A 12,742-nucleotide genomic window follows, 5' to 3' on the forward strand; every position below is an offset into this window, starting at 1 on the left:
CATAGTCCTCTAAATTTGTTCTCATGAGTCATGACTCCTCTCCCCCCTCCTTTTTTGCAACTTGACTATTATTTTCATTAACTTATTTAGTTTTGGCAGTTGTAACCACTGCTTTTGAGATTGTTTAAATTTTAAACATTTGTAGGTTGTATTAATTATTTATCTTGTATCCTTAATCTTCAATATAACAACCATTTCACTATCCTGCTGTAGCATTTTTGGGGTTGACTGCTTTGTATTGCTATTAAGTTACAACTATGGTTCTATTAAGGAATGCTCCTAAAATAAGAGTATGAAATGAGACAGGATGATAAAATAATACATCATAGCATTAGTGTGCACGAATGATGTCTTCTGCTAGAGTAAAATTTAGATTCCAATGTAAGACAACAATCTGTAAGTCAATGTATATTTCCTCATTTTGTTCTGACTTTTGAAACCCTTATAGACATTGTTTATGTTGCCAATTTCTGTGAGTCAATGTATAGCTCTAAATACCATGTAGAAACACTAAGAATGAGTTTGAATAGAGTAATTTAACTAGATAATATATTAAATAGTTAATAAACATATTATGGATAAAGGGTGTTACATTTATTAGTATTAAATGAATTCTATTCTTCCAACTTTTTAAGATGAACGGCTGATTTGTTTTTAACTTTTTTTTCTTAAACTTCATTAAATCCTTATAAATATTTTTTAAATTTAATTATATGAAAAACAAATATTTATTCTTTTGGTTTTTTTTATACTAATTTTTAGTCAATAAAACAAATATTTATTGCAATACACACTAAATGGACTAAATCACAGCCCAAAGATTCAAAGAATGAAGTTGGTTTGGTAAGGTATTCTGGTTGTTTTTATTCGGGGTCAGCCAACCGAGTGCAGTGCAGTGCAACCATCGGACAATAATGGCAGAGGCAGATTCGTCCTCCTCCTCTTCAGATGGAGAACCCTCGCCATCGCTGGCGTCGATTGCGGAGAATCTTCAGCGTTCCGCCATTCAATCTGCTCGAACTGTGCAACATAGCACTACAAATCATTTCCGTGCCTTTCAGGTTTCCCCATCCTCTTCTCTTCTCATATCTTGATCTTGTATATTATTTGCATTATCCCCTTTTTGCTGGATTTATGTTTTAGTTGGTTAGAAGTTGAATGTGGAATTGGGGATTTCCATTCCTCTGTTGTTCTAATTAGGTGAAAAAATTAATCTATGAAAATTTCGCGGGTTTTCATAATTAATTTTATAATTTTTTTTTGTCGGGGTGCAGTGACCCTTGGATTATTTTGTAGTTCTGCCACTGCCCCATTATATGATACCAATACTATTTTTTTTATCCGCAAATGATAGTGGTTAGTTTTTTGTTAGAAGATAGAACAGAATATTTTAGTGAGAATTTAGAGAATGGGAATGCTGTATTATTCAAGATAATGCAGTAGTTTACAGGTTCTGTATATCATACATACATATCACTGCTGTTGCATCCACGTCTATAGTTCTATATTGTCCCTCTACTAGTGCCAAAATACACCAAGCATGGTAGCCTTTGCCACTGCCACCATCAACCCTGCTTCTCATGTTTGTTGCCACAACCATCAATATTATTTTGACTATCATGGTCTTTGTTGTGTGAATGATATGAACCTTCATTGCACAAAGGCTGACTTAGGATCGTCTAGGATTAAACCTTGATGGAAAATGCGGAAATTGATTAAGGAAAAGATGAAAAATTGACAAGATTTAAGGGTTGGGCAGTGGCTAATTTCGTGGGCCTTAATAAGGTAGTTCTTGGCATAAAATGGAAGAATGAGATGATAAAAAGTAGGTTAAGTGGTGGCTGGACAGAAATATAGAAATGACAATAACTCAAGCTACAGGGCTCCAAATGAGGTGATTCCAAAACGAGGTGAAAGTTCTTGTTTTGAAATTCAATTTAGGCTCAAGAATCACTTAATTTGAGCGCATAAAACGGGAGTTATGGCCCCGAGATAATTCTGGGCAGAAGTGGATTTTCTGGAATTGTGGTTTGAAAGAATAAGGTTGAAGATGAAAGGAATGAAATAATCACTCTTTTCGGCGAGGACAACACACAAAGGATGTGAAAGTCCTTTGATATAGTCAGGGTGTTCTTGAATCACTCAAGAACTTAGGAGAATCACTCTCACTAAGATAAAAGAGATAAACTCTAATTTTCTGAATAAAACTCAACTTGTGTTTATTGATAAAATGACTGATGCCTAGGTTGCCAATTGGGCCCTTATTACAACTTGAACTAAACCAAACTAAAGCCCTTTTAGTTGATTAACCTAAAACATATTTTTGGTCAGCCAACTTTACTAGGATTGGGTCATTATTTAGACAAACTAAACACTCTAAAATTGAGATAAAGTGGTGTCATTGGTGTCATTTAGTCCTCCTCCATTCGGAGGAGGATGCAGTACACCTTTTCTTCAATTGCAGTAAGGTTCTCCCCTTGTGGTGGGAGACACTTTCATGGGTCAAATCAGTGGGTGCTTTCCCGAAAGAACCGAAAGACCACTTCATGCAACACAGCAGAAGGAATGCTACACGAACAAAAGATATGAGATGGAGATGTTGGTGGATAGCCCTCACAAGGACCATATGGCAACATAGAAACAAGTTGGTCTTTGATAACCAAACTTTTAATGCAAGCAAGCTGATGGATGAAGCGCTTTTTCTACTCTGGTCCTGGCTCAAAGCTATTGAAAAAGATTTTGATACACATTTTAATCAGTGGTCTTCCAATTTGACAGATGTCTTTGTGTAATTAGAAAGGGAGGGTAAAGGCTGAGACCTCTTCCAAGAAGTGCAGCATATATGTAATTAAGTTTGGGGTGTAGCTGGGCCATAATAGCTAAATTCTTCTGTACCAGCTATGCTTTAAATTATACCTGTACCTACAGTACCTCTGGTACTATTTTATATATATAATATATATTTTTGCTGAAAAAAAAAACAACTCACAACCTTGAACTTTTCTTCTTGAAACTTGGGCTTGTATTCAAATAGTATGGACAACACTTGTTGAAAAGCTTCCTTGACTTTCCTTGTTCTAGTCCTTGTCATAGGTCCTCCAAGTGGATCTTTGTCCTTGCTCTTGGTCATGTCCTCATCAGTGAACCACGACTGCCACCTTATCTCTGTGTCCATCATAAAAATATTAGTATGTTATTTATATCTATTTAGTTTTAAAATATAGCAACTATATTGTAGAATTGTTTTTTTTAAAACATCTAGATTATTCGCTCAAACATTAGAATTAGACTTGTAATTTCATTTCCTGATTCTTTGTATAGTCATGTGGAAACTTTGAAGCTCTGAACTAATTTGAAGCTTTAATAATGTTATCATATGATTTAACCTGCTAAACCTGTCTAAAGTAATGAAGCATGTTTCTTTTTTTCGATATCATATAAGGCCTGCATCATTAACAATATATAAGAAAATAGTAAACAAAGTCAAATAATTATAAAGATCAAGTCTAAGTTATTTTCATTATATTTTTGAAATATTGTACATAAGCTGAAGACTCTATTTTGCATTTCTTTATTTTCTTTTATAAGAGGTTGGTGGGATATTTTTATATGCTTTCCTACTCTTGTTTATAGAAAATAACCACTCTTCTAATGCCATATCATCTTTTCCCATCCTCTGATTTTTTTTCCACGTTCAATCTTATATGAATTTGGGAAATTCCTGACCATGTGTAATCCCATTTTTATCCCTCGATATAATATGAATGGCTCCAAAGCTCATCTGGTTATGTATGATTCTTTTGCAGAATTTTTTACCAGAAGCAGTACCACAGTATAGAACATATGAGGATGCTTTCGTCAATAAAGTTAAAGGTGATTAAAAATTGATAGTATTGATCTTGTGAGTGTTGGTTGTGTCCTTCAACTTTTATGATCTTTTTGTTGGTATAGTATAAAGGTTTTGGCAAAAGTAAGGTTAAATTTTTATGGCAGTGTGTAACTTATGTGATAATTTTAAAAAATTGGTAGGAAATGCTTGTATTTCTTCAGATTGCTATTTGTACCTATACCTGTTATGTCATAGGTTATGTTTATGGCTTCTATTTGGTGTTCAATTCATAATTGTTTCTTCAAGGATTTTCACTTACTGATTTCGCTAGGAACCCAAAATAGAAAATAGAAGAAAGGAAAGAAAGATGGAATTTCTTGATTGTAAAAGAACAAAAAATAGGAGAGAGAACTCTCCTCCAAGGATTTCCCCTTCACAAAGGATTTATCCTTTCACAAAGAGCTAATGGCTCAATTTACAATGACAATAAATCTCCTTTTCTCCTATCATTCTTCCCCTATTTATATCTAATAAACCCCTCTAACTAACTAACTCACTGACTATCTCATTAATAGTCTAATGATCGTAACTAACTCTCCCTTCTCCTTATATCCTAACAATACACCCCTCCTAAAAATCAACCTTGTCCTCAAGGTTGAAATTTGAAAACTGGAATTGCAAAATGAAACTTCCTCAAGTTTTTTCTGATTACTGGTAGACAATTGCACCCCCTTGTTGCTTAACTGGGAACGACCTACTGCCCCTGCATGCAAACTCAGGTCTGGCAGCTTTGGTGATGTGGGGGGGACAAGGGTGGACTCCATATAACTTTAATCACCATGACTACCTCAGTACATTCCTTATGCCTTAGCTCCGTATCTAAGCTATCAGCCATAGATGCAACAAAGTTTAATGCTAAAGGATCACCCAGCAAGTTGAAATTCCAAGATTTCAATGCCATTGATGTTCCAACCACCTTCATGATCGAATTTGGGTTCAACAGTGATTTCTGTTTCATCATAACAATCTTTTTAAGAAAATCTGGATTTTGAAAATAATAAGTCTAGGTTGCATTGCCCCTTTCAACTTGCATTCTTCACTCTGTTTATGTGTTTCTCCCTCTTCATCGAAGAATCAACTTCCTCCATCATAACTTTTTCAATCTTTGTTTCTCTTGCTAATATTGCTTCATCATTTTCTCCACCATAAAGTGTGTGGTTATTGATTATTGAACCTTCTTTACTTTTATTTTCTGATTTCAAGAATTGGAATGGATCATCATCACACTAAAAAATGCTACCCTTCAAGTTAGTTCCCTGTTTTGTGCTTCCATCAAAGGTTGGTACACCTTTCTTGTCCAAGAGGCTTTTGCTTCACTGCATTCAGACCCACTTCCCTCCATGCTATTTTTTCTTGCTCAGTTGACTGAGGATCAGCCTCTTCATTCAATAACTTGTGCAGCATGTGTTTCAGTTCTAAAATGTTGGTCCTCTCTTTCAAGAACACTATGGAACTCTCCCTTTTTTGGATGTGGGTTTCCGTGTCAATTTGTTCTTCTTGCTTCAAGATACTCAATCTTTTAAAGACTTACCATAGTGATCTCTGAATCTTTTAAAGCTGTGGAAAATGACTCCCAATCTGAATCTGGGTTCTTTTGGCTCCAAATGTAGAACCAATGCATCGCAGCACCCTCCATGCTCATGAATGCATATTGTAGCTTATGGAATGAAGGAATTTCTTGTACCTCTGAATTTTCTGCCGTAGCAATCCAACAAATTGGGTCTTCCCCACAAATGCTGGCAGCTTCCCCTTACCCCAAATTTGTGCTTCCTCCATCTCTAACACTGACTCTCCTTCAAAGATCTGGCAGGTCAGACCAATTGTTAGGAACCCAAATTAGAATATAGAAGAAAGGAAAGAAAGATGAAATTTCTTGATAGTAAAAGAACAAAAATTAGGAGAGATAACTCTCCTCCAAGGGTTTCTCCTTCACAAAGGATTTCTCTTTTCACAGGGAGCTAATGCTCAATTTACAATGACAACAAATCTCCTCTTCTATCTTTCTTCCCCTATTTATATCTAATAAACCCTTCCAACTTACTTACTCATTAATAGTCTAACTATCTTAACTAACTCTCCCTTCTCCTTATATCCTAACAGATTTGCTGAAAGATCTTTCTATATTTGATGAGCGTTTTCATGATTTTATTTTATTTTGTTTTTTTCTTACCCTAGTAGTAAAGGACTCTCGAGTCTTGTCTAGCATGCAGAGGAATGATGATATCTTGCTGAATTTTATTTTTTCCATAAGGAATGAATGTTATCAATCTTTAAAATTCTTTTTCTTAGATGAATTAACACTGAATGTTATCAATCCTCAAAAAAGTTGATGGACATAGAAATAGCAGAGTTGTTTCTGCTTTCTGGTAATCTTTTATATATAGCACTGGTTTATATTCTTACCTTTTACAGATGGATTGATGATTGCAAAGGAGAATCCAGCTTTAAGTGCTGGTTTAGCTGTTTCTGGTGCCCTTCTGGCCATGCGAGGTAAATGTTTTTCGGTATCATTTGCACATACAAGTAACAAATTTTAATTTGGCAGCTCAGTTTTTCTTAAAGGCTCAATTCAATATTTCTGTATGTTAAATTCTCTTGTGATAGGCAATTTAGTTTTAAATATGTTATCATAATACAAATTATTATATCGAGGCCAAACTTTGGAAACTAATGCAGGCTCACTGCTCTTTTTTTTATGTATTCTGAGTTATTTCCTTGTTTTCCTTTTGGTTTTGTTTTTCATGTAGTTTCCCTTGTACTAACTAGTCACTGGTTAGCATTTGAACTTTTAATGACTGGAAAGCTGGGTTTAGATGTGACTAATGTAATTTGGCTTGGACTTGGTAATATGCAATTCACCTGGTATAAATAGCCCTTAGGACTTTGTATTTCATCTTTCATATATATTTTCCCAACTTTTAGCTGTAATTCTGTTACGAAGCTGCTATTTTCTACTTTCCTTGCATCAAATGGTACTAAAGACGTGGTGAGGGAGTAGAATTGGATTTGTCTTGGCATATGCTTGAAGATTTGTCATGTGTAACACACACCTCACAGTGACAAGCATCATGTGGGGAGTCTGCACGGAAAATAAACAAGCCACTTGTAGGCAGTCCGGAAAGTAGTCTAGAGTAAAACATCATTGTATGAGGGACTTCTCCACCAATCTATAATATCCCGATGAATCATAGATCCTCAAAAGGCACTTGATTTACCACATGAAGACTTCAATGAATAAATTGTTTTTTAGTTGATACAATCAAGAAATCACAAAACAAATGGAAGATAATATACCAAATCAAAGATAAAAAATTATTCATAATGTATTCCAGAAAATTTTCCTATTGAAAAAAATTCAATAGTATAATACGAGTTTTTAGGCATCTGAACAATTAGAATTTTCTGTATTAGAAAATATTGATTTATTGAGTCACATATCAATCTATTAATGGTGCTAGTGGAAGGGATCTTAATTGCTCAAATTTGGACGTCAAGCCACAAAATAATTTCATGGTTTTCAAATATTCAAAATATCTATGAATATGGAGTGGAAGACTTCAAGCCCGAGCTAAAAATTGAAGTGAAGGGGAGCTGATGTAAGACAATAGGGGTCAATTATAAGACCTGAGAAAACTGTAGAAGAAACCATTAAAAAATAACTTTGCTTGAATTGGTTTTATATAGCCTAATGGCATTGATTGATCTGTGTCGCTGCCCCTTATAGCAAGGTCAAAATATCTATGAATATGGAGTGGAAGACTTCAAGCCCGAGCTAAAAATTGAAGTGAAGGGGAGCTGATGTAAGACAATAGGGGTCAATTATAAGACCTGAGAAAACTGTAGAAGAAACCATTAAAAAATAACTTTGCTTGAATTGGTTTTATATAGCCCAATGGCATTGATTGATCTGTGTCGCTGCCCCTTATAGCAAGGTCAAGGTATAACATGTATTTGTTTTTGTTGCATATCTTTCATGGAAAATGTGATTAGTCATTATGACTCTTCTGTACTATATTGCTTGTGATTGAAACCAGTTTTTTCTATGCCATTTTCTGTATATCAGGTCTCTACTGAGTTTGTATTTGTTTTAAGCTGAAGTATTTTTTGGTTTTGCAGCTCCAAGAAGGTTTCTGTTTCGTCATACATTGGGTCGATTCCAAAGTGAGGAGGTATTACTCAGTTGAACAATCAAGATGCATCCCTTACCTATGTTCTTACGTACTGCTCCTCTCTATTTGTGATGCATAACCTGCTCTTTCCTTATTTTGTAACTTGATTTCTTAAGATCTTGTATTAAAAGTTGTAATATTTCTCCAGTGCATGTTCTGTTATTTCTTTCACCTTTTCACATGAATGCTTATGAAGGTACGGTATGCTAGAACTGAGAAGAATGTAAAGGACTTGGGCCTTTCGGTGGATTTACTGAAGAAGGAGAGTGTAAAATTGCTTCAAAGGACAGCTCTTGCTGAGAAGGAAATGAAATATGGGCATACCGAACTAGTGTATGTAATTATCAGTTAATGAAAGGATATGACTTATTTGATTACTGCTGAAGTATGCCTGAAGTTTGTTAATTTCAATAAATATATAGGAGCGCTGGAACCCAATTTCAACAGCTGGCAAAATCAGCTTACAAGGTTGAAACCCGAGCTGCTGGTATGCTATCTTTTTTTCTCTGTTTTTCTTTTAAGTAAGTTAATAACAATATCAAATTTAATTAGAATATATTGATAATGTAACTGTCATCCAATCCTGGATCACAAATTTGTTAACTTTTGTAATAATTACTTTAGAGGAGGGATCAAGTTACTCAAAGATTAACTCAAAATGTTACTCTTCATCCTCAACCTTCATTTTCTCTTAAAAGGTAAGTTACTTATTAGAACCGTTAGATTAAAAAAAAATGAAGGGTGGGGATGAGGAACTTGATCCCTCCTCATTACTTTCACAGCCATATCGAAGATAATTTTTAATTGGTTGATAGCGTAAAACTTATTAGCGGATGATATAACAAAATTAAACTCATACACAATTAACAATCTTTTTATCCAAAAACAACAACAAAGCATTATCTTACTAGGGGAGGTTGGTTACATGGATCACACAATAGCATTTGGTTTGGTTAAATTTTTACATTCCATGTTTTGTTTTTTTCTTTTAAAAAAGAAGAAAATCAGGAGCTCCTTTTGTGATTCTCCCTTTCTTATTTGCTTTGGGTATTGTGTGATATATATTGTAACCTTAGAATTTACCCTCTTTTATCATGCTTCAGATTTGCTTGACAAGCTGCGGTATATACCTAGTCGTGAAGCTCTGGTACTTCGAGCTGAGGCAAGCTAACTTTGTCTTACTGCGTGTTTCTCAAAAGTTCAGTAATATTCATTTCTCATTGTTTTCTCTCTTCGTCAAACACGTGACAGGTTGCTTCTATGGCTTCAAATTTGAAGCGTCAGAGATCTTCACTGAACAAACGGATAATGAAGATCAACGAGTTAGGGGTTCCTGTGTGATTGAATTAATGGACAAGTTGTGGACCTTCTCTTGATGCACACCCATCACCCCAGTTTTCCTGAATAAATTCTCCTGTTAAAGTAGATAGCTCTAAGTATAATGCAGACCCATGCCCCGGGGCATCTTTTTTGTTTTTTTCAAATGTTCAGTCTCTTTCATGCAATCTACATTTTTTATATATGTAACTTTCACGCAATATACTATTTTTTAAAACAATCTACTTATGTATTACTTTACATTATTTTTTTTAAAAAAATTCCTATAACTTGTTAGAAAAATAAAGTAAAATAAAAAAATAAATAAAAGAAAATGCAAAGCTTTAAACTAAATAACAAAATAACATTTACAAAGTAACTTAAGAATATAACAGAAAATAGATTAATAATGTAATATAACATACAATAAGTAAAAAAAAAATTAAGGGAGAAATTTTAAATAGCAAAGTGGACAAACGTTATTCTTTAAAGAGAAAACATATGTTACACTCTCGTGGTAGGAAATTTAATTATGCTATTCTCCCAAAAAATGTGAAAGGATCCTTGAATCTTTTGAACATCTCTAAAAAATATTTTTTTTATAAAAAAAGGAAGAGATAAAATTTAGAAAAAAAAGTTAAATTATTTTTCTACTGTGTGTCTTGACTAAAGGAGAAAAGAGATATATATATAAGTGTAAACTCTTTTATGCAAACCGAACATTGGAAACTAACTTGCTGAAAAAAAAACATAATAAACACTTAACAAACCAAATTGACCCAATTTTACATAACAAATTATAAAATAAATATTTTATTTTATAAAAATAGAATTAATATAAATAATATATGTTTTTATAAATTTTAAATTATAAAACAAATATTTACTAACATAACTGTCCTAATTTTGTTTTTTTCATGTCAAATACTTCAAATTCAAATGATGAAATAATTTTGAAAAGGCAAGGGAACAAAAAGGACATAAACTTTTGATTAGAATAAATGTCGGTCAGAGCATATATGTTGTACGCTAGATTTCTCCCTGAAAACATATGATAAAGTCCAGTGTTTCACTTTGGACGCATGATAAATTAAAGTGCATTTTGCGTCCAAATTAAAGTGTCTTATAATACTTAATAAACCTCATTAATTTATCAAATTTTAGTAACTTAATTAACATTAAAACTATAAAAGGGATTAGATATTATCCACGTCTTTGGTTCTAAAATAATAAACCTGACAATAAGTTAAAGGAAGCAAAGGCAATGGAATAAAGTACACCTTATGCTAAAATAAGAGAAAATGTGTTTATGAATGTAGCAATAATGCAGTGACCAACATATAATGCAAAGAGAATGACATGAGGGGAGGCGAACAGGATAAATTCCAAATAATATTCAATCAAACCGATTCTTCCATACCCATAAAACATTTTTTTTCAAACATACCCATAAAACATAAAAAAAAGATAAATAATAAACAAGATACTTATGTGAAAAATTTTGGTTTTATGTGAGTTTAGATTATCAGCCTCGTAATTTGTGAGTCTTGGTTCTGTATGTAAAGCTCAAAACATGTCCCCTATTTTTGTTGAGTCCATAATTCTCTCATTGTATGGTCTCTTGAACACCCTGTGTTATTTGTTTCTTTTTCACTATTTACGTTCATCCACCCACTTCAGCTTGCTTGTGAGGCTTTATCTTTGAATTTTAATTCTATCACTAGCCAAAAAAAATTAAATCTCGTAATTGCCGTGAAGATAGAAACATGAAGTGAACCAACATGATATACAACCCTGCAGATTAAGTGATCTGTTTGATTTACAAACTGAGAAAAATACTAGAATTAAGTGTCAAGTTTTGGAATCCTTATAAAAAAAACACTAGAGTTTCCATAATCTACATACCAAAGGAGCAAGTAAATGCATAAATTTTAAGTGGGGTTGAGTATCTTTTCAGAACAAATGATAGTATTGTAATCCAACTAAACCAATATAAGGAGTGACCCAAGAGATAAATGTCAACTAAGTTATCTACGAACACTAAAAGGTATTGTTTTAAGAGCTTCTCTACTCGAAAAAGTTTTAAACATTTAGTAGAAAACTGTTATGAGTTCCTCTAACTTGTATCTAAACAATCTCTTTGTGTGAATGGCAAATCCCTCTCAAACTGTAAAGGCTGTTTAATTACTACGAAATCATAATTTAAATAAATTAAAAAAAATTGTTAGACAAAGGGACAGGTATAATTGAGTTAAAAACATAAATTAGAAATATTAGATGAAATAAAATGAACTTTAATCTCAATATTTTCCTAATTGAATTAAATCAATTTTCTTGCAGTATTACAAATCTCTTCTTCTCTTTCTTTATTTTTTTCTTTTGTATTTCTTTCTCTTAATATTCAAATAAAGAGTGAGAGTCAAGATTTTTTTTTTATTTCTAATAAATATTTATTATCTATTATAATGATTTTTGATGTAATAGAATAAAATAATAGATTAACATAAATTTAATATCCTAATCTTTTATTTGTGTTTATAAATGTTATGTAATTATTTCACTATGATTGGTTCACTGGTGGAAGATTTGAATAATTTGTATGAAGTATTAGATTTAAAATTCATTTTCACCATTTTTGTATAAAAAAAATCATATAACTCCCTTTTATATTTATTAAAGAATATTACAAAAACTTGTAGAAAAAAGAATATTACAAAAAGGTGTTGTTGTAAAAAAGAAGGGTGTTAATCCCATAAAAGAGCATTAGGTGGGAAAATAATTGGAGAACGTTAAAAAATGATATAAATATACTTACTTTAAGTTTTTTAACTAATGTCTTAGGTTATTTTTTGATAAAACTAATTAAAAAAGTTAGTTAAAAGTTAAAAAAATCAACTACGAAGTTAGATACTAACATATTAAATTATAAATATTTAGTAAAAAAAATAAAAAATAAAAAATAATAGAAAAATAGTAAAATAACAATTTATTTAAAAATGATAACTAAAAAAATGAATAAATATATTAAAAATAAAAATTAAAGAAAATATAAAAAAGTTAGAAACTAAAAGTTAAAAAAATATTACTTCAAATAACATCTTAAAAAATATTAAAAACTATTAAAAAAATACTTGTTTATCTGGTTGTTAAATATTTTATCAAAAATATATTTAAGGATAAGAATAATGGTTATCATTTGCTAAGAAAATAAATCCAGTATTTATTAAATATAAGCACGTTTCTAGGTGGACATGTTTGTGGTGGGGTTTCTAACTTCTAAGTGGATAAGTGAGCCTTTTAATTAATTAATTAATTAAACTACCTCTCATTCACACACGTCACGCGTCCTCTTTTTTTTTTTTTTTGT

At 32.1% G+C, this 12,742-nt stretch overlaps 1 protein-coding gene across 1 annotated transcript; it reads left to right on the plus strand.

Annotated features, from left to right (window-relative positions):
- The first annotated feature begins 813 nt into the window (after nucleotides 1–813).
- LOC114419826 (RGS1-HXK1-interacting protein 1-like) lies at nucleotides 814–9,636 on the plus strand. Its single transcript, XM_028385623.1, has 8 exons — nucleotides 814–1,061; nucleotides 3,807–3,873; nucleotides 6,302–6,379; nucleotides 8,006–8,058; nucleotides 8,255–8,391; nucleotides 8,481–8,545; nucleotides 9,162–9,220; nucleotides 9,310–9,636. Exons 1-8 carry the CDS (start codon nucleotides 915–917, stop codon nucleotides 9,397–9,399), a joined length of 696 nt encoding a protein of 231 aa, XP_028241424.1. The 5' UTR covers nucleotides 814–914; the 3' UTR covers nucleotides 9,400–9,636.
- Nucleotides 9,637–12,742: the final 3,106 nt, after the last annotated feature.

The sequence above is a fragment of the Glycine soja genome, chromosome 7 (assembly GCF_004193775.1).
Source record: "Glycine soja cultivar W05 chromosome 7, ASM419377v2, whole genome shotgun sequence".
Taxonomy (NCBI): domain Eukaryota; kingdom Viridiplantae; phylum Streptophyta; class Magnoliopsida; order Fabales; family Fabaceae; genus Glycine; species Glycine soja.

Bases quoted from the DNA above. Each gene is read 5' to 3' on its own strand.
- LOC114419826 (XM_028385623.1), top strand. From the start codon at position 915: ATGGCAGAGGCAGATTCGTCCTCCTCCTCTTCAGATGGAGAACCCTCG. The intron at 1,062-3,806 runs GTTTCCCCATCC...ATTCTTTTGCAG, and splicing joins ATCATTTCCGTGCCTTTCAG to AATTTTTTACCAGAAGCAGT. The intron at 9,221-9,309 runs GCAAGCTAACTT...AACACGTGACAG, and splicing joins CTCTGGTACTTCGAGCTGAG to GTTGCTTCTATGGCTTCAAA.